This window comes from Hypanus sabinus, chromosome 13 (assembly GCF_030144855.1).
Source record: "Hypanus sabinus isolate sHypSab1 chromosome 13, sHypSab1.hap1, whole genome shotgun sequence".
In the NCBI taxonomy this organism is placed as follows: Eukaryota; Metazoa; Chordata; class Chondrichthyes; order Myliobatiformes; family Dasyatidae; genus Hypanus; species Hypanus sabinus.
Window position 1 is genome coordinate 107720545 of NC_082718.1, and position 22101 is coordinate 107742645.

A 22101-nucleotide genomic window follows, 5' to 3' on the forward strand; every position below is an offset into this window, starting at 1 on the left:
CAAAGAAAAAACATTTCAGGATGTATATAGTATACATTTCTCTGACATTAAATTTGACCTTTGAACCTTTCTCTCTTAAAGTCTTTGTCCTTTTATTTTTGATATGCTATCCACAGGATAAAGATTGTGACTACCTACCCTATCTATGCCTCTTATATTATATACCTCCATCAGGTCACCCCTCAGTCTCCAAACTTGTCCCATAGCAAAGTACTCCAGCCAGGGTAAAGTTCTAAGGAATCTTCTCTGCACTCTCTCCAATATAACCACATTCGTTCTATAGTACGTCAAACTACAACTGCTCACAATAGTCCAATGGTGCTCTTAAAGCACAATTTTGTTGTTGTAATGTAACTTTTACACTCTATGCTCTGAGCTCAAGGAGCAAGCATGCCATGTTCCATATGCCTTCACCATCCTATCTACTGGATGCTACTTTCAGAGAATTATGGACAATCCCCCAAAGTTTTCATCAACATGCTCTGGTGAACTACCATTTACTACATTTGTCCTTGAGGAATCAATTGAGCAGCAGACCATTTATAGAACTGGTATTATGTTCTGAGAAAGAAATAATGGCAATGGCTAATCATGCTCAGAAACTGAATTTCTATTATACCTCTGATTCCACCAGTTTCTTCCTGAAACTTTCACTGGAGTTTTCACGGCCCTGTAGCTTCTCAAGATCTCGCTCTGCACGTTCTTTAGCTTGCCGTACATTCTGCAAGAGGTCTGTGGCTTCAGAACTGGCTTTCACTGCCTGTAACAACCATTCCAAAAAAAAAACAAATGCAAGCCAATTAAGAATTATTTTTCAGTCTTTAAACTGGACCATTTCCTGGGATTTACTAGGGGGAGAAAAGCTCTGGGGCTTGGTTACTGGAATTTGTCATAAATTGAACTTTATGGGAATTTCAAACTGCTTATTTAAACATACTGGTTTGAATATGGTATTTTGACATGTACATAAAAAGACTTTCTCCACTTTTTACAGAATTAAATTCCCAGATTTGATTGAACACCTCCAATGAAATAATGGCACATAATTAATAACTCATTCTACAAGCATAAGTTTTGGTTTTCCCATCCTTTAATTCTCCATTTCTCTCCCATTCTGATGCTTCACTGTCCCAAAAGACTCCTATGTAAGTTTGAGGGGTAAAAATGTCATCTTCTGATTTGGCCTATCACAGGCTCTCAGGGCCTAAGAGTGGCAAATAACCAAGCTCCATTCCATTTTCCGTTAGCAATGACCAATTCTGATGAAAGGTTATCAATCTGTAAAGCAAACTCAGTTTTCATCTCTCCACAAACGCTGCCTGAACTTTTAGTTATTTCCAGTATCCTCCTTAATTTCATATTTCCAGCAACTCCAGGTTTCCACTGTATATCTTATACTTATCGCTCTCTATTCTCAATTACTGGGATGTGTGAATTATAAAGAGAGATTGAATAAGCTGGAACTCCAAAAATGAGTCTGAGGCATAACATTATCGAGGTTTATAAAATTAAGTGGGATAATGATCGGATAGATAGTCAATCATTTTCCCAGGGCAGGGGAGTCTAAAATTGGAGGGCATAGGTTTAAGATAAAAGGGGAAAGGTTTAAAGGTAAGTTTTTTCCCTTCCACACAGGAGGTGATAAGTGTTTGGAATGATCTGCTCAACAAGAAGGTAGAGACAGCTGCAATTATGAGAGATAGGAAAGGGTTAGAGATGTGGACCAAACACAGGCAAAAGAATTAATTTACATAGACCTTCTTGGTCAGCATAACCAAGCAGGGCTGAAGGGCCTGTTTCTATGCTAAATAACTGTAGCAATCTATAACTTTTTGTATCAGCTCCAGACAGATCAATTATAGCTGACAGCACCTCATCATCTTCTCTCACGCTGCATTAGTACCTATTATTCAGTTTCTCTTGATTTACACCTGTCATTAACAGCGCCTTAGATCTCTCAGCCTACTCCTCCTGCTCTCCAATTTAAAATATAATTGATTTCTAATTCTGATAAGTCATTGTTTAACTTATTTGTTAACTCTGCTTCTTTCTCTGCGGATACGACCTGACCGAATGAATATATCTAGCATTTTTTGTTTTTATTTCTGATAGGATGGGCCAAATGAAATTAATCAGAAATCTGGAAAAACTGTAATCAGGTACAATCAACCAATGAGTATTTCAGCTAATAACTATATAATAAAAACAAATAGATCCAAACATCAATTTTTTATGATCTTCAGATGATTCAAAGTACTCTATTGCCAAAATACAATGTTCCTGAATTGCAGTACTTTTATCATACAGAAAGCTCACCAGACACTGAATATATTGCTTCTGTAGCAATATTCATTTAAGCAATTTGCAGAATTACATTACATTTTCCAACAAGTCCAGAATGCAGAAAATAGGAAATCCCACACAAGATCATTATATCAGTAAATGCAAACTCCTACAATGGCCCTTCAACCAAATAGCCTCACCTTTGCTGAATAGAAAGCTATTTTCCATCTATACACTGATTCTTAATGAAGTCAGTATTCTAATAGAAGCATTATCATCTCATCTAACAGAAACATTCTTCAACTCATGTTCTCGATATTTATTGTTTATTTATTTAGTCCTCCTGTACTATTATTTTCTATTTTGTATTTGCAGTTAGATGTCTTTGCACATTGGTTGTCTGTCTGTCTGTCCTGTTGGGTACAATTTTTCATTAATTCTGTTGTGTCTTGGATTTACTGTGTTTGCCCACAAGAAAACAAATCTCAGGGTTGTGCCTGGTGACATATATGTATTTTGATAATAAATTTACTTTGAACAATCAATTTCATCTGTTGATTATCCAAATGCTTCTGTTAACTGTGTCTAAGTACGTCCCGTTTATTATTCTTATCAAACTGCTTCAATGCAATGGTAACAAGTTTAGCAAGGGGACACAAGAGACTGCAGATGCTATCACATGGAGCACCAAAAAACACTAGAGTAACTCAGCAGGTCAGGCGGCATCTGTGGACACAGAGAAATTGGTGAGATTTCGGGTTAAGGCCTTGTATCAGGTTTGATGGTGTTGAGGGGAGATGAAGGGAGAGGTGAGGCAGGAGCTGGCAGATAAGGAGCAGTCAACTGGGACAGGGGGAAAGTTGGGGGGCAGCAGCCACTGGTGGGAGAGGTGGGGCAGGCGGAATGGAGGATAGTGGTAGAGTAAGAGGCTAAAGGTGATAAATGGGGACCAAAGGGGCTGCAGTCAAGTAAGGAAGATGAAAAGTAGAGTTAGAAAGGGGAGAGATGATGGGCAGGTGGAACCAGTAGGAGGAGACGTTAAAGGACCTGGTAGGCAGATGGAACCAGATAGGGGAAGGCATTGTACCTGGGTGATGGGGGTCTGCAGAAAAGGAGGGGTGAGAGAACTTGGGTGAATTAGGGAAAAAAGAACACAGGGAATATAGTTTACTTGAATAAGAAAATTCTACATTGAGACTGCAGGGTTGTAGATTACCCAGACACAATACAAAGTGATGTTCTTTTAAGTTTGTCTTTGGTCTCACTCTGACAGTAGCACTGGCCTCTGCCACAAGAATACCAAATGAAACTAGAAGAGCAACACTTTGGATTATGCCTGGGTAGTCTACAACCCCATAGAATGAATGCTGAATTTTCCAATTTTAGGTAATATGCATCCCATGTTCTTTCCTACTTTTTAATCATCTCTCATCCCTGTTTTTCCTCAATCCGCCTCATCAGATCCGCATCTGGTTACATCTGCTTATCACCCACACCTTTAAACTCCTGAGTCACCTACACCATCCCCCTATTAGCTCCACTTCCTCTCATCCCATTCTGATATGGTTCTACTTACTACCTTCCTTATTTATCAAGGTATATGTAACCATCTCCACTTATCACATTCTAGCCTCTGCATTTACCTCCACCCCTTCCCCACCTGACTCCGTCAGTCCTCCTTTTTATTCCCTCTTCCTTTATGTTTCAACCTAGCACTTACTAGCTGCTGTCTCCCAGCTCTATCACTCCCTCACGTGGGCCAATCAACCCCCTCCTCACTTGTTACCACCTATCACCTGCCAGGCCCTGCCTGACCCCTTTGATAGCCCTTTGACAGGTTCCAATCCAAAGAATGTCTCAGAGAATGAAAATATCAATTTATGTCTCAGAGAATGAAAATATCAATTTTCACCCATTCCAAGAAGTTTTGCAACTAAATCAACTCCATCCCCCTCACCCAGAAACTTCTAACATTCAGCAGAATAATACTTACTTTAGCAAGCTTTTCCTGCAGTTCCTGGATTTTCTTCTGTTGCTCTGTATTCATCTGAAACACACACATCAGTTCATGAATATAACAGGTAACATGCTGAATATATTAGTAAAAGGTATAAAATACCAGAAAGGTTTATTTCAACATCTCAACTTTCACATATGGTCCATTAGCCAAGAACTACTCTGAAGCACCACAGCTGAAGGACTCATTTTGAGGGCTGTTGCCACCAAAATAGGCTTGTAGCATCTGGACCAAGATGAGGGATAAACATATTCAATTTAATGCTCATCAGTTTACATGTTGTAGATGCACCTATCCACAACTATATTTTTAGATCTCACCACTATACACAACTTAAAATAAAGTACATAAAACATAGACCAGCTCAGGAGTGGAGGAATACTCTCCACTTGCCCTGATGAATGCAGCTCTAAAAAAACATTCAAAAAGTGAACTAGTATACTATATTCCACCAAAACCATTAACGCCATCCAACACTGCTGCACCATATCACAATCCAAGGCTTCATCATCTGCTCTTGTCAAACTTCTACTATTCAGAAGGACTGAGAAGTAGGCATAAGTCAATACATAAACAGTTTCCCCTCTAGGCCTATATCAGCTGCTGGGTCAAAATCTTGTCACCTGCAAATCATTAGCATTGCAAAGCAACTTCTACTATATACAGTTCAGCAAATCAAGATTGTAATTCAGCACTCCTTTCCTGACACTGAAAAAGGAATGGGGAAATACACTGGGATTCCCAGCAATGTTCAATTTCCATTAATAAATTTATATGAAATTCTCAGCAATATTCTATAGCATAATACAAATCGATGAGCAGAATTTTTTCCAATTTTTGGATTTCCTAAGGTAAATGTATTACTTTCACCTTTAACCTAATTCGGTAACTTTTATATCTACCCATTACTTACTTCTTATTTATTTATATCTTTCTCCTTCTGACTCAATCTTACCAAATTTAGATCCAATAACTTCTAAATAAATAATCTTTATAAGTGCAGAAATATTTAAACAACTTTACAATTTAGTTCTGTTTATTCCAAACTGAATATTTAAATTACAATTCAATTTGTGAAGGTAAGTTAATAGAAGGTTAAGAAACCTTTTCCAATTTGGCATAAATCTCTCCAACCTCAGCTTTTCCTTGATCTCGAGCCTGTGAATAGAAGATCAGATCTGATGTCAGTAACTTTTATTAAATCAAGGCTTGGCTCACTGAAGCTTACACTGAAGCACATTCTGCTATATCTTTTCTTAACATATGTGAAATCTAACTTAGAAATATTAATGATAGCAACTTTATTTCAGGAAATAAAGATTATATGACCATTAAGCAAAAGGTGTAGAAAAAGTCGAAGGCAAGTAGCAAAAATTCAAAATAAAGAACAGTGCAAAACTGACATACACTCAGCAGCCACTTTATTAAGTACAGGAGTGGAACCCAGTGTGGCCTTCTGCTGCTGTATACCATCCACTTCAAGGTTCAATGTGCTGTGCGTTCAGTGACGTTTTTCTGTGACCACTGTTGTAATGTGTGGTTATTTGAATTACTGTCCCCTTCCTGTCAGCTTGAACCAGTCTGGCCATTATACTCTGACCAATCTCATTAACAAGGCATTTTCACCCACAGAACTGCCAGTTACAGGACTTCTTTTTCATTTTATACATCAGTCCAATGTCCACTCTTTCTTCTCTTTTACTCTACATATCTGGGAAAAAAGAACTTTTTGGTACCCTCTTTTATAGTATAAGCTAACTTACTTTCACTTTTCGTCTTTTCTCTCTTTTTTTTACGAGCTGCCTTTCCTTGGATTTTAAAAACTTTCCAATCCTCTAGCTTCTCTCTAATTTTTGCTGTATTATGTGCTCTCTATTTTGCTTTTTTGTAGCCTTTGTTTTCCCTTAGCAGCCATGTTTGCTTCATCCTTCCTTTAGAAATCTTCTTCATCTCTGTGACTTCCAATTACTCAAAAAACTCCAGCTACTGTTGCTCTACTGTTTGCTAATGTCCCCTCCCTATCAACTTTAGCCAGCTCCTCGCCCATTGTTCTGTAGTTACCTTTACTCAACTATAATACTGATATATCCAACTTTAGCTTCTCCCTCTCAGACTGCAGGGAAAATGCTATAATTTTATGATCAATGCTTTCTAAGGGTTCCTTTGTCTCAAGCTCCCTATTCAAATCAGGCTTGTTACACAACACCCAACTGAGAACTGCCTTTTTCTTCGTGGGCTCAACCACACACTGCTTTAAAAAACCATCTTGTAGGCATTCTACAAAATTTGGCTAAGCTCTACACACTTGATAGGTCAATAATAGATACAACTAGTGAGGCTACTCCCTTACATCATTTGATGGCCCATAATATCACAGCATTCAAACCACTTTGGCGTGCAAGATTTTACTTCATTACCTCATTGCCTGTTCTCCACCCTCCCTTCCACAGACATTAAAACCAACCTTTTGTAGTTTATGCTGTGACTCAGCTGCTTTCCGTCTATATTCATCTGCTGTAATTCGAGTGTCCTTCAGTTCAGATTCGTAAAGGTCAGCCCGCCGGCGTGCTGCAGCAAGATCCTCTTCCAGCTGTCGCACAGTCACTTGCATCTCCTCCATTTGAGCATGAAACTCCTATTGAAAAATGAGGGGAAAGCACAATGGACAACCATTGAGAGAGAAAAATCAGGAGTTGGGTTTAGCAGGAGATAGAAAGTAAATAAATAGATGGATAGATAAATGAATAAATAATTGGATAGTAATCCCATCTGCCCACGCAGATTTCATTATTTTGGAGATCATACTTCCACCTTTTGTTTTGCCTCTTAAAGAAATTTTGCTAACAACTTACAGTGTGTAGAATTAAACAAACAAATCACAATGACAATTAATCCTTCTTCACTCCTTAATTGAAGGCAGCAAAAGACAAAATGAATTACTTTTAAACTGATAAGTTTTCTACATTAAACTTGATTCAAGAGTTGCTAATTTCTGTAACCAAACATCTTGATAGAAACTTATTAAGTCCCTGAGGTCAATGGTATGTTTACACATTCAGGAAGGACAGATTCCCCTCCCAGAGAATATAGCATATCTACCAACTATAACAATTACTTGCAAATCAAAGTTTAAACTGAAATGTAGCATAAACCTACTTTAACTGAACTAACTGGATAAATAGCACAATATTTTCAAATGACAAACCTATTTGACAAGAAAAAATAAAAGGAGAACAGTCACCAGAAATAATGTAGATGTAAGATGCAAGTGAGGCAAATCTATGTATGCAGCAAGATAAAGTAAGCTAAGTGCATTGGACAAGAGTCTGGAACACTCAAACAAAAATGAAAAGAAATATAAATGTACTAGATATTCCTGGTAGAAAAGCAACCTCAGGATTTAATGTAGAGAAAGTAGAAAGAAGAGCTTATGCCAATATGCTGTAAATTGTAAATATGCTGTGTTAAAGTAAAATAAATAAAAGTCTGCTTTAAAGTTGGTTCCCAAGAATGTGTTTTTTAATTCTTCACTGGAAGTTCTACCTGTACTCTTGCTGGACAATCAGAATTCATGTTTCCCATCATTATGTTAAGTGTTTTGTTATATAAGCTGCAAAGAAACACATCCAGAAGCTCAGACTAATTTCCAAACGTTAAAAATAGTTACAGTCAATGAAACACTGAATATTTTAAGACATTGTTTTATAACACAATTTTTACAAAATCATTTATTTAGAAGGTTCAAGTGCCAACTTTGAAGTTGCTATGGCTACTGGTTCACAAGTTACTATAGTAACTGGTACTTAAAAATATAATTAAAACACTGTAGAACTGCACAATTTTTCAGCCATGACTAATAAAATGATACATCTTCTTTTTAGTTCAACTTAGAGGCAACAGTGCAGCCTAGAAAACACAAACACAACATTTCTTTTCTAACCAGATACTTGGGAAGTGCTGAATGGATTCGGAGTGTGAATCAAGCTTAAGAAATAAGATCAACTCACTCAAAATGCTGAGGGATCTCAGCAGGTCAGGTAGCATTAATGGAGGGCAACAAATAATTGACAGCTAGGGACAATACCCTTCATCAGAAATTGATTAGGACACAAGTCTTTATGAAAGTTTTGGCCCAAAACATCAAATGTTTTTTCCCCTCCATAGATGCTGCCTGACTTGCTAAGTCCCTCTGGTGCTGTGCATATTGCTCAAGATTTCCAGCATCTGTAGAATCGCTTCTTTAAGAAACAAGAGTACTCATACATCATACACACCCTCAAGCTTGCTCCTCCATTCAGCATATTCATGATTGATCTAATCATTAACCATTCTTCCACACAGTCCTTATAACCTTAGATTCCTGGTCATCCAAAAATCTATCTGAACATTCAGAATACTGAATGATACAGCATTAATACAGAATTTCAATGATTCAGATCCTTTGAAAAAAGAATATCTTCCTCATTTTTGTCTGTTCCCTAACTCTAGACTCATCCAGCAGAGGACACATTCTTACAATATTAATCATGTCAAGTTCTTTGGAATCTCTTGTATTTCAATAAGATAACTACTCATTCCTCTAAGCTTCAGGCAATATAGTTCTAATTTACACAACCTTGCCTTGTTAAAGAATCATCTCACCTCAAGAATCAATATAGTTTGACCTATCTGTACTGCCTCCAAGATTGTTTAAAAATACAGCCAAATATGCATTCAGTTCTTCAATGTGGTCTCACCAACCCCTGTGCAGTTACAGACCTTCTCTACATTTACACCCCATTCCATGTGCCTTCATAATTACTTGTCCCTGCAACTGGGAACCCCAATCCCAAACCATACTAGGTGATCATCATTCCAAAATTAAGACAGGTAAGATTTCTGCTTAAGAAAACTATGCTAACTTTAGTCTTTTTTAAAAATCAGATGCCTCCAACTACTCTGAATCCTCATCTTGAATAATCGACTCCAACATCTTTTCAACCACTAAAGACAGGTTAAGTAGCCTATAATTTCCTTTCTTCTGCCTCCTCCCTTCTTCCAGAGTAAAGTGACATTTGCAATTTTCCACTCCTCCGGAACCATTCCAGAATTTAATAATTCTTGAAAGAACATTACTAATGCTTCCACAATCTCTTCAGCTGCCTCTTTCAGAACCCTGGGGCGTAGTCCATCTGGTCCAGATGACTTATCTACTTTTAGACTTCTCAGCTTCTCAAGTGCCTTCTCCTCAGCAACAGCAATGACACTCTCTTCTGCCCCTTGACACTCTTGTATTTCTAGCATTCTGCTAGTGTCTCCCACAGTGAGCACTGACACAAAATATTTATTCAGTTCAGCTCTATTTCTTTGTCCACTATTACTACCTCTCCAGTGTAATCTTCCAATATCTAATTGTGTCTTCTATTTTTTATATATCTGAAAAAAACTTTTGGTATCCTCTTTTATATTATTGTCAACTTTACCTTCGTATTTCATCTTTTCTCTCTTTATGGCTTTTTTAGTTGCCTTCTGGTGGTTTTTAAAAACACCCCAATCCTCTACTTTCCCATTAATTCTTGCTATATTATATGTCCTGTCTTTAGCTTTTATGCCATCTTTGACTTCCCTTGTCAGCCATGGTTGCCTCATTCTCCCTTTAGAATACTTCTGCATCTTTGGGATGCATCTTTCCTGTGTCTCGCAAATTTTCCCCAAAAACACCAGCCATTGATGTTCTGTCACCATCCCTGCTAGTGTTCCCTTCCAATTAACTTTGGCCAGCTCCTCTCATGTCTCTGCAATTCCCTTTACTCCACTGTAGCACCTGATTCTAGCTTCTCCTTCATCAACTCCAACAATATCAAGGATATGGCATCAAGAAAGCCCTTGGCTCCTCTCAGAACAAGATGGCTCCCCTCAAATCCATCATTGGGGAAGTAAACACAAAAAGAGGCAAACAAATGGAGAGCTGGGTAGAACATTACTCTGGCTTCTACTCCAGAGTGAACACTATCATCACTTCGGCCCTGGATGCCATGGAGTGCCTGCCAGTGGTGGAAAAACTGGATGCAGAGCTGACCCTAGAGAAGATCAGCAAGGTCACCAATAGCTTGGCATAAATAGGCAACAACAGGACTTCCCCTTGGCATCAGGCAACAATAGGACTTCCCCTAGACCTGATCAAGTAATGCATGACCACCCTATTGCATCTACTGCATGAAGTCCACTGTCAGTGCTGGCAGAAAGGAGCTGTACCACAGATATGTTGATGCCAAGATTATTACCCTCTACAAAAATAAAGGTGAGGGAAGCAACTGTAACAACTGCAGGGGCATTTACCCTTGAGTACTGCTGGCAAAGTTTTTACCCAGGTCTTCGTGGTCCACCTACAGAAGTTAGCTGAATGTGTTTACCCAGAGTCACAGAGTGGTTTCTGTGCTAAAAGGTGGGCATAATTTTCTCTCTCTATCACCTTGCAGAGAACAAAAGAAGCTGCTCTACACAGTGTTTATTGATCTCACCAAGGCACTTGACATACAGGCAGTCCCCGAGTTATGAACGTCCGACTTACAAACAACTCGTACTTACAAACTTACGAGGAGAACACCGTCCGCCATTTTAAGTGAGAGCAGGATGCCGTCTGTCATTTTAAGTTGAATCACGATGCCGTCCACCATTTTAAGTTCTTCCCGTTAACACTGTGTTGAGTGGGTAACTTTGTAATTGGCTTAAATATTTCTTAGCAAGATTCACCCTGACACCGTCTTTTCCAGTTAGCACCGCCCCCACTTGTCCCATTTAAGCTGTCTCAGTGCGGGTGGATTTTACAACCCAGGGGAACAGAGGACCTGAGGCTGCAGCTGAAACTGCAGTTTTCTGTTCCGTTAATGGAAAACGATTGTGATTGAAAATGAAGTGGAAATAATAAAGCGATCAGAAAGAGGTGAAACGTCATCAGTCATTGGAAAAGTGTTAAACTACAGGCGGTCAACGATCGGAACAATTTTAAAGGATACAGTTAAAGGATAAAGTAAGAATAATGGAGCATGTGAAAGGCCCTGCCCCAATGAAAGCTACAATTATTACAAAGCAATGCAGTGGTTTAATCATTGAAATACATATGTTTCTTAAGTGTTTTATATGCACAGAAAGGTAAAATATATACTATTACTAAGGCAAAGTTTGACTAACTGACACTAAATAATACCGGATGTCCCTGTTCCAACTTACATACAAATCCGACTTAAAAACGGACTCAGGAACGGAACTCATTCGTAACCTGGGGACTGCCTGTAGTCAGCAAAGACTGGCATTTTCAGGTCCTCAGATAGGCTAACCGCCAAGCCTACTAGCATGATCAAATCCTTCCATAACAACATGAAGGGAATTGTGCAGTACAATAGCAGCTCTTTGGAGCCTTATGACAAGTAAAGCTGTTTTCTCACCCCCTACACTCTTTGGGATCATCTCTGCCCTTCTCCTGAGGCATATATTTGGCATTGCAGTTGAGGAAATCTACCTACATATGATCAGATGACAGGCTTTTTAAACCTCACCCGCCTGAGAGTCAAAACCAAAGTGCACAAGGCTATGCTCAGAGGCATGCTGTTTGCTGATCGTGCAACAGTTGTAATTCACACTGCAGCACCTCCAGAGCTTGAGGGATCACTTCTTCCAGGCTGCAAGGAATTTGGTCAGCCTGAAAAAGACAAAAAATCATCTTGGGACAAGATGTGGAGGCAGTACCAGTCATTACTACTGATAACTACAAAATGGACGTTGTTTATCAGTTCATATACAGTGCATCATCAGTGACAACCTCTCAGATGCAGGAATCGATAAGCACATTGGGAAGGCTGCAATAACCTCACCAAACAAGTCTGGAATTACTCCAAACTTTCGGTCAAAAGATAGATAGCAGTGTATGACACTTGTGTCACCAGCAGACTGGTGTACATTTGTGAAACCTGGACAATGTGCACTAAGCAGGAGAGAAGCCTCAACACCTTCTATTTAAGGTGCCTTCTTCGCACCTTGGGCATCTTCTGGAGAGACATGAGTACACAATGCTGAGGTTCTTTTTCAGTCTAGTCTCTTTAGCATATACATCCTGCTCATGCAGTGTAGGCTATGCTGGCTAGGCCACGTCTGCCACATAGGATAGCCACATCCCAAAAGACATCCACTATGGCGAGATGGCTTCAGGCAAGAGAACCACTGGCAACTGTGCTACAAGGATGTCTTCAAGCAGACATGATGGCACTGGACATCAACATTGAGTCCTGGGAAGAACTTGTAGCCAAATGCATCTGCTGGAGAAGCACCCTGAAGTAACAAGTTAGTTCAGGAGAAGAAAAATTTCTGAAAATGGCAGAAAACAAATGGGCCCATAGAAAGGAATGTTGCAGCTCCAGCAGAGTTGCTATCACTTATAGATGTGATCTTTGCAACAGAGACTGCCATACTTGCATTGGTCTTGTCAGCTACATCCGGCACTACACAGACAAGGTAGATAGCTGGAATACTGCATCCATGGTCAACCTCAACCAACAGAGGGCCACAACAGAGTGGGAGGGATGGGTAGGGGTGCCATTGCTGGTCAGGAAAAAAGTCACAACAGTACTCAGAGAGGGTAGACTGAAGAACTTGCCTACTGAGGCTATATGGGTGCAACAGAAGAAAAACAAAAGGACAACCATGTCAATGGGATTATATTACAGACCATTAATTAGTCAGCAGGATTGAGGGGAGCAAATTTATAGAGATCAGACTGTTCCAAGAAACATAAGATTGTGATTTTAACTTTCCATATATTGACTGGAACTCCCACCCTGTAAAAAGGTTGGATGGGACAGAGTTTGTCAAAAGTGTTCAGAAAAGTTTATATAGAGGTCCCAGCTAGAGAGAGTGTAATACTGGATCTCCTATTCAGGAAAGAGGCAATTTGTGACAGAAGTGTGTGTAGGGGAACACTTTGGATTTAATGATCATAATGCCATTAATTTCAAGATAAGAAAGACAAAGAATAAGCCAGGAACTTAGAGATCGGTAAGCCTTACATCAGTAGCAGGTAAGTTATTCAAAGATATTCGGAGGGACCAGATATGTAAATATTTGGATAGGCAGGAATGATTAGGGATAGTCAACATGGCTTTGTGCACAGTGGTTCATATCTACCAATCCCAATAGCCTTTCAAGAGAGTTACCAGGGAAGTTGATGAAGGAAAAGCAGTGGATGTTGTCTACCTTGACTTTAGCAAGGCCTTTGACAAGGTTCCACATGGGAGGTTGATCAAGAAGGTTCAATTGCTTTGCACCCAAGATGAGTTAGTGAATTGGATTAGACATTGGCTTTGTAGGAGAAGCCAGAGAGTGATAGTAGATGGTTGCCTCTCTGACTAGAGGCCTGTGATAGTGGTGTGCCTCAGGGACCATTTATGCTGAGTCCATTGTTGTTTGTCATCTACATTAACGATGTGGAAGAAAATGTGGTAAACTGGATCAGCAAATTGGCAGATAACACCAAGACTGGGGGTGTAGTGAACATCAAGGAAGGCCATCACGACTTGCAGCAGGATTTACTGGAAAAGTGGGCTGAAAAATGACAGGTGGAATTTAATGCAGACAAGTGTGAGCTGTTGCACAATGGACAAATCAGGGTAGGACTTGCATGATGAGTGGTAGGGCACTGCGGAGTGCAGTAGAACAGAGGGATCTGGAAATACAGGTTTATATTTCCATGAAAGTGACGAAACAGGTAGATAGGATTGTAAGGAGAGCTTTTGCCACAATGGCATTTATAACTCAAAGTATTGAGTACAAGAGTTGAAATGTTACATTGAAGTTATATAAGATATTGGTGAGGACTAACTTGAGGTATTGTGTGTAGTTCTGGTCACCTGTCTACAGGAAATATATCAATACGATTGAAAGAGCGCAGAGAAAGTTTACAAAGATATTGCAGTGACTTGAGGATCTGAGTTATAGGGAAAAGTTGAACAAGTTAGAACTTGATTCCCCACAGCGAAGAAGAATGAGAGGAGATTTGATAGAAGTATACAAAATTATGAGGTGTATAGATAGGATAAGTACAAGCAGTCTTCTTCCACTCAGGTTGTGTGAGACTAGAATTAGAAGTCATGGGTAAAACGTAAAAGGTGAAAAGTTTAAGGGGAATATGAAGAAGATCTTTATCACTCAGAGAGTAGTGAGAATGTGGAACATGCTGCCAGCGGAAGTAGAAGTGGTAGATGTGGGTTCGATTTCAACACAAGAGAAATTCGGATAAATACATGGATGGGATGGGTATGCAGGTGCAGGTCAATGGGACTAGGCAGAATAATAGTTTGGCATGGGCTAGATGGGCCAAAAAGCCTGTTTCTATGCTGTAGTGTTCTTTGACACCATGACTAGGATGTGAACTTGAACTTCAGTTCAGGATGAAATACAGTGACAAGGTGGCAAACAATCTGCTTCAACTTATGGTGTCCAAAGATGAGAATGGAATCAACAATAAGATGCAGGTATGCAGGGAGCTAAGATGGTGATTTGAGTCTTCCAAACATACATCTTTTATCCTGAAATTTGATGTCCAAAAACTTGCATGTAAAATCATGAAGGGATCAAGCAGTAATGGTGAAGCTTGAATGAACATGGTATCTAAACTTCTATTTATCATCTATGACATTTGTTTATCTAAAATATGGATATTTTAACCCATGAATTGATTGCTTTACATACTTATGCAATATTTCTAACAATTAATTGGAAGATGACCATTCGCAAAATTTAATTTTAAAGCACTTTTCCAGATCTATAACATTTTCCCCTGTAGTTATTCTGCATATTGACCAATAACATCTTCATATTAAATGTATGCCCAGGCTAACTTTTCTCCTCAGTGCTGAATTTCCTTGCATGCATTTTGCATTGCTATAAGCAATTCACAGGTTCCTTAAGGTTGTTATAGCTGAGGGTGAGGGTGGTAGTGCGGATAATCTCCCACTACCTATTAAATGCTCCCAATCGCATGTGTCTCGGATAGCCTCTGACAATAAATCCAGCTCCTGGCCTTCATTAATAAGCCTGCCAGAACCATTTCTATTCATAGGAGAAGGGGCAAAAGCAGGTGTCTTAAACCCAGAGGCTTCAGGTAGATGGGGCTCATCAGCCATGGCTGGCAGTTCAACTAGGAGAAGGAAAACTCTGATCTCAAACCTCAGCTGCCTTGCAGCTATACCCGTTTTGGGAAAGGCTTCAGGAGTAAATCCCGCAGGAAAATTCTGGAGCTGGAGTCAATAAGGCAGCCCTACGTTGAATTCAACACTGACTGGCAACTCCTGCGACACCACTGGTGCCAAATTGTATTGGTCTCTACCATTCCTTTGGATTCATCAGCTTCATAGAGAGGAGGAGCTTGCGACATAAGCAACAGTTTGCTTTCCATATCATACTGCCCTGGCCTGCTTATCACGTAGACAGCTGGGATGCAACATCCATGGTCAACAATGGTCAACAAAGGGCCTCAAAATCAATGCACGAAGTGGATAGTGACTCTACCAGAATACGTTTGATACAGTCATGTCAGTCAACAGATGAACTTTATAATGCTGCTATAAAACAATAGTAATGATGTGTACTTGTGTTACACCTGTAATGCAATAAAATTCCTGAAGCTCAAAACAGGAATGTTGGCAAACAAAATCTGACGAGTCACATAAGAAGTTATTAAAGTTGATAACAAGAAATGCCAGGACAAAGAAAAAACACAAAATGCTGGCAGAACTCAGCAGGCCAGACAGCATCTATGAGAGGAGGTAGTGACGACATTTCAGGCCGAAACCCTTCATCAGGAGTTTCATCAGGGTTTCGGCCTGAAACGTCATCACTACCTCCTCCCATAGATGCTGTCCGGCCTGCTGAGTTCAGCCAGCATTTTGTGTTTTGTATTTATTTCCAGCATCTGCAGATACACTCGTGTTGCCAGGACAAAGAAATACTATTTAGAAGTATTTTAAAGAAAGAAAGAGATGTAAAGAAATGAATAGATTTAGAAAAGTAGTTTCAGATCTTTGGACTTGGCAGCTGAAGACACAAATGTCAGTAATGAAAGAACTGAAAAATTATGGATAGTATAACACAGATACTTAGGAGGGTTATAAAATGGCAGGAATCAAAAAAGGAAAAGACTAAAGAGAACACTCAATTAACCAGGATCTTGGTAAGAATAATGTAATAGTGCTAAAGCCATCTCAACAAGGATGGATTTTGCAGAAGAATGTGTTGGAATTTGCACATATATTATTCTACAAACCAAAAAGCAACCATCCAAAATACCACACTGGTGAACAGAGTGTCAGCTACTGAGGCAAATGTCATGGCTTTCAAAATCCATTTTGTGATTTAGGCTGTTTATTTCCTTTCCAAGTATATACCTAGATGTAAAGCTTTTAGGAAATAAGAAAAGTTTTAGACACATTCTCATTTCAATTGCAGAAAAATCAGAGATAGCAAACACAAGAACAAACAGTTATATTTTTGATACTGTCAAGCAAGCCTAAAAATAAAACTGCAGTGAAATCAGCTGACAAAGTGAAAGTGAACATCAAAACAGAATTGTTTGCATTAAAAGCTCTAAACTTTCTGAAGGTTACAAGGCATCAATGTGTATATTCAGTAATATTTAGTAGGACTGAAAGAACAGTTTACTGTATCAAAGTCATAAATACAAGAGATGCTGCTGTGGCGAACTACATATACCTGTCTGGACACGCCCCCCCCCCCCCCCCCCACTGACTGCTCCTGTGGCTCCTCCCACAGACTGTGGCTCCTCCCATGGACCCCGGTATGAAGGCGATTAGAGACACAGCCCCGGCCTCAGTCTCCAGGATGTAGTGTGGTGGTCAATTGCTGCTTGTTCCTTCTTCCAGCCAATAAAAGCCGACCTTAACCCACATCTCAGTTATTGATAGTGTATCAGCTGCAAATGCTGGTAACCATGAGCAACACACACAAAATGCTAGAGGAACTCAGCAAGTCAGGCAGCATCAGAGAAGGGGTATAAATAGTCAATGTTTCAGGACTGAAAAGGTAAGGGGGGGATGAGGAGAAGCAGTGCAAACTAACAGGTGATAGGTGAGACTAGGTAAAAGGAAAGATGGTGGATGGGGGAGGGAGTTGAAATAAGAAGCTGGGTGTAAACAGTAAAGGGCTGAAAAAGAAGTAATCTAATAGGAAAGAGAAGGGTGGAAACCAGAAGGAGGTAATGGGCAGCTGAGGAGAAAAGAAGGGGTGAAGAGGTAACCAGAATTAGGGATGGAAAAAGAGAGAAGATGGGAGGGAAGAAATTACTGGAAGTTGGAGAAATCGACATTCATACCTTAAGACTGGAGGCTATCCAGACAGAATATGGGAAGTTGCTCGTCCAGCCTGAGTTTGGCATTATCATAGCAGCAGAAGGCGCTATGGGCAAGCATATCAGAATGGCAATGGGAAGTCGAATTGAAATAGGTAGTAGGAAATGCTGCCTTTTTACAGTGGACTGAGCGAAGGAGCTTGAAAAATTTGGTCCCCCAATCTGCATCGCGTTTCAGACTTGCAAGTAAAGTGTCACCGCACCTAGGGGAAGGACTGTGTAAAAGTGCCCTAATACAATTTCATTCAGTTCCACTTATGTGTGCCAGTTACCTGTTCTTTAATTTCCTGCATTCTGTGACTCTGCTCCTGAATTTCCTGTAGCAGCTGGAGTGCTTTGTCATCTTCCTGAGATACTTCTACACGTGCCTGCTCAAGGCTACGCTTCAGGCTCTGAGGAGAGTCAAATCATAACATTAGATAATGAAGAAGCCCATCCACAATTACTGCTACTTTATTGGCAGGAATATGTACTCATTTTGAATATTTTGGGAACGTTACTTCAAAATTAAACTCCAATTCACATTATCAACAATGATCTATAAACAGACCAGCCCACACAAAACTGAATTGTTTCAATCTACCAACTCTGTCTCCTCATTTTCATGTCATCACTGACTGCTGACAGTGCTCCAAGTGAAGGAAACCATATATCACAATCAGCTTAAGTACTTTGCTGCAGCAAAGGCAAGTCAGTGAGGGGGGAGAGGTGATTGATTAGCTTAGACAGAAATTTGTCTCCTGCAAAAATCTCTCCTGAAAGTTCAAATTACATTTATTCACTAAGTATGTACATACAGTGCCTATAAAAAAGTATTCACCCCCTTGGAAGTTTTCATATTTTAGTGTTTTACAACATTGAATAACAGTGGATTTATTTTGGCTTTTTTGACACTGATCAATACAAAAAAACTCTTCCGTGTCAAGGTGAAAATAGATCTCTACAAATATAAAACACAATATAATTGATTGCAGAGCTATTCATCCCCTTCAATACAACACACCAAATCATCACAGGTGCAGCCACTGGTTTAGGAAGTCACATAATTAGTTAAATGGGGATCATCTGTGTGTAGTCAAGGTGTTTGAATTGTCTGTAGTAAAAATACACCTGTATCTGGAGGGTCCAACTGCTGGTGAACCAGTATCCTGTAAAAAACTACACCATGAAGACAAAAGAATGAGCAACTCTGTGAAAAGGTTATTGAAAAGCACAAGTCAGGAGATACATACAAGAACATTTCCAAGACACTGAATATCTCTTGGAATACAGTTAAGTCAATCAAGAAATGGAAAGAATATGGCACAGCTGTAAATCTACCTGGAGCAGGCCATCTTCAAAAACTGGCCGTGCAAGAAGGGGACTAGTGAAGGAGGCCACCAAGAGACCTATGACAACTCTGGAGGAGTTTTCAAGTTTCAGTGGCTGGATGGGAGAAACTGCGCATACAACAACTGTTACCAGGTGTTTCACCAGTCACAGCTTTATGGGAGAGTGGCAAAAAGAAAGCAAGTTGAAAAAAAACTCACATGAAATCTTGCCAGAAGGCATGTGGGAGACTCTAAAGTCAGCTGGAAGAAGGTTCTATGGTCTGATGAAACTAAGACTGAGCTTTCTGGCCATCAGACTAAAGACTATGTTTGGTGTAATCCAAACACAACACGTAATCAAAAACACACCATCGCTACCGTGAAGCATGGTGGTGGCTGCATCATACTGTGGGGATGCTTCACTGATGCAGACCCTAGAAGGCTTGTGAAGGTTGAGGGTAAAATGAATGCAGCAAAATACAGGGAAATCCAGATACAGAACTGCGACTTGGGAGAAGATCTGTTTTCCAACAAGAATATGACCCAAGCATATAGCCAAAGCTACACAGGAATGACTTAAAAACAACAAAGTTAATGTCCTGAAGTGGCCAAGTCTGAGTCCAGATCTCAATCCAATTAAGAATTTGTAGCTGGACTTGAAAAGGGCTGTTCACTCACAATCCCAGTGCAATCTGACAAAGCTTGAGCAGTTTTGTAAAGAATGGGGAAAAATTGTAGTATCCAGATGTGAAAAGCTGATTGAGACCCATCCACTGACTCAAAGGTGCCATTGCTGACAAAGGTGCATCTACTAAATATTGAGTTGGAGGGGGTGAATACTTATTCTATCAATTATTTTGTGTTTTATATCTAATTAATTTAGATCACTTTGCAGAGATCTGCTTTCACTTTGACATGAAAGAATCTTCTTCGATTAGCATCAAAAAAAAAGCCAAATTAAATCCACTGTGATTCAATGTTGTAAAACAATAAAACATGAAAATTTCCAAAGGGTGAATACTTCTTATTGCCACTGTAACCTTGATATTCTTCTTGTAGGCAGCCACTAAACAAAGAACACAATGGAATCTGTTTAAAGAAAAATCCCACACAACAAAACCATCAAACACTTGATGTGTGAAAAAGAACAAATGCAATATGGGTAATAAACATTTGATAGAAAACCTCTTTTTATAAACTTAACTTCATCCTAAACATCAAAATTTCCACATCAGCTATAAAATCGACATCTGCTCCCAACATGGAAGGTCTCAGTTAAGCAGCAAGATGCGCCAGCAGTTTGATGTTCAAGACTGATTGTTATAGAAAAGGCTTGGCGATTATTACCCATCTTTAGCCCAAATTCTCATGCAAGGGCTTTGCCAAAAACTTGCTTAAATGAGAATTATGAACCTTTACTGAGCGACAAACTTTTGTTCTTGCCCTATCTGACAAAGTTCATCTTGGAGCTGCTTCAAGGCTGAACGAAGCATTTCTATTGCATGTTTAATAAGTTATGTGCCTATGAAGTTGTCTAATGCTGAAGGTAGGTGCTCATTAGGCAGAGACCTGCAGTCAGAAATGAATTCCAATTGCTCAGAAATAGAAGGAGAAACGCCAATATAAATTATTGTTCATAAGAACATTTAGCACACACACTTCAGAATACTGAACCAGTTTATGATGGATTTCAGCACAAAACACAATCGGTAAAGTCTATACATTTTTGAGCTCAACATTCATGCTCCAACTTCTGATGGTGCATGAAAACAAATAAACCTAAAGAATAGTGTCACCAGCCATATTTCCAACTACACAAAACAAAAAGACCATACCATTTTATGAGTAGTTTGGTCACTGATCTAGATCAGACCAGATATAAAAGATGGATGCAAGGACTCAGGCCTCTTTCTAGACTCTTCCTGTTCCCTTGTTGATTTCCCTCAAATACACTGTATGCTGGTTTCCTCCCAGGGTGACATCAAATGAAATCAAATGAAGGCAAAGCGAGAGTACACACAGGAAATTCACGTGCACTTTTATGATGCCAGGGACACATTCCAAGGAACTTTGTGCTCTTCACTCTCTCCACAGCAGAGCTATTGATGTGCAGTGGGGAGTGGTTGGCCTGAACCTCCCTGAAGTCCACAGTCATATCTTTTATCCTGTCCTCGTTGAAGCTCAGGTTGTTGTTTTCAAATCTCTACTCAATCTTCTACATTCCAATGAGTAAAGTCCTAACCTATTCAATTTTTCCATATGACTCCCAAAATCAATTGATTGGCAACATCCTTGTAAATTTTCTCTGAACTCTTTTAAATTTATTTACATCTTTCCTGTAGGTAGGTGACCAAAATTGCACATAATACTCCAAATTAAACATCACCAACTACTTATACAACTTCAAAGTAACATCCATGCATTTGATGCAACTAATAGATTAAATTATTGCCAAAGAAAGAATCCTGTCTCATGACTTAACAAAGATCATGAATCCAACCTCAGTCATAGTAAATATTGTCAACATGAAGAGTACATCGATGATGTATGTAACTTAAAGTGATATGGAGATGTTTGAGGATTTTAATTGCATATGCATTCATCAGGTTGTCATCAGAATGACCTTGCAATACTTGGTGTTGCTTAGCTTCTGATTCAAGCCAATAGAGCATAAGCATACAAAATCTGGAAAAGTAGTCTGCTTGGGTACAAAAGAACAACCCAAGCTACACAGCTAATTCAAGGGTGGAGAAGCACCATTATTTTGATGCCTGATCTGACCTAAACTTTACATGATGGTCACCTCTTGAGACTGGGTCACATAATCAAGTTCTAACCAGTAACTCAACATACAGTATACACTCACAAAGAATACTAACCTAACATATATTTATGAAACATTTGAGAGATCTTTCTCAGAGCTGGAGTTTAAAGTTTATTTCTTTCCAATTCTTAGGAGTGAATTTGGGAAAAAATGGATCACCGGTGACAGCAACTATTAGGAAATTTGAAATAGCATTTCAATTCTGAATGTCAGGTTGGTACAAAATGGGTTACTGATTTTTGTGGATCATCTATGACATTCCTTTCAAATATGA

The 22101-nt window shown here is 39.4% G+C and overlaps 2 protein-coding genes across 2 annotated transcripts in view; one reads left to right on the forward strand and one right to left on the reverse strand.

Moving 5' to 3' along the window:
* LOC132404267 (uncharacterized) overlaps positions 1-22101 on the forward strand; it is a 504471-nt gene that overhangs the window by 199023 nt on the left and 283347 nt on the right. The gene's annotated exons all lie outside the window — the stretch shown is intronic.
* LOC132404262 (citron Rho-interacting kinase-like) overlaps positions 1-22101 on the reverse strand; it is a 222604-nt gene that overhangs the window by 103939 nt on the left and 96564 nt on the right. Inside the window, exons 13-17 of the mRNA XM_059988396.1 lie at positions 17966-18085; positions 6765-6935; positions 5405-5458; positions 4277-4330; positions 620-760 (exon numbers count right to left, since the gene is read on the reverse strand). Coding sequence (XP_059844379.1) covers positions 620-760; positions 4277-4330; positions 5405-5458; positions 6765-6935; positions 17966-18085 — 540 coding nt within the window. The remainder of the gene's footprint in view (positions 1-619; positions 761-4276; positions 4331-5404; positions 5459-6764; positions 6936-17965; positions 18086-22101) is intronic.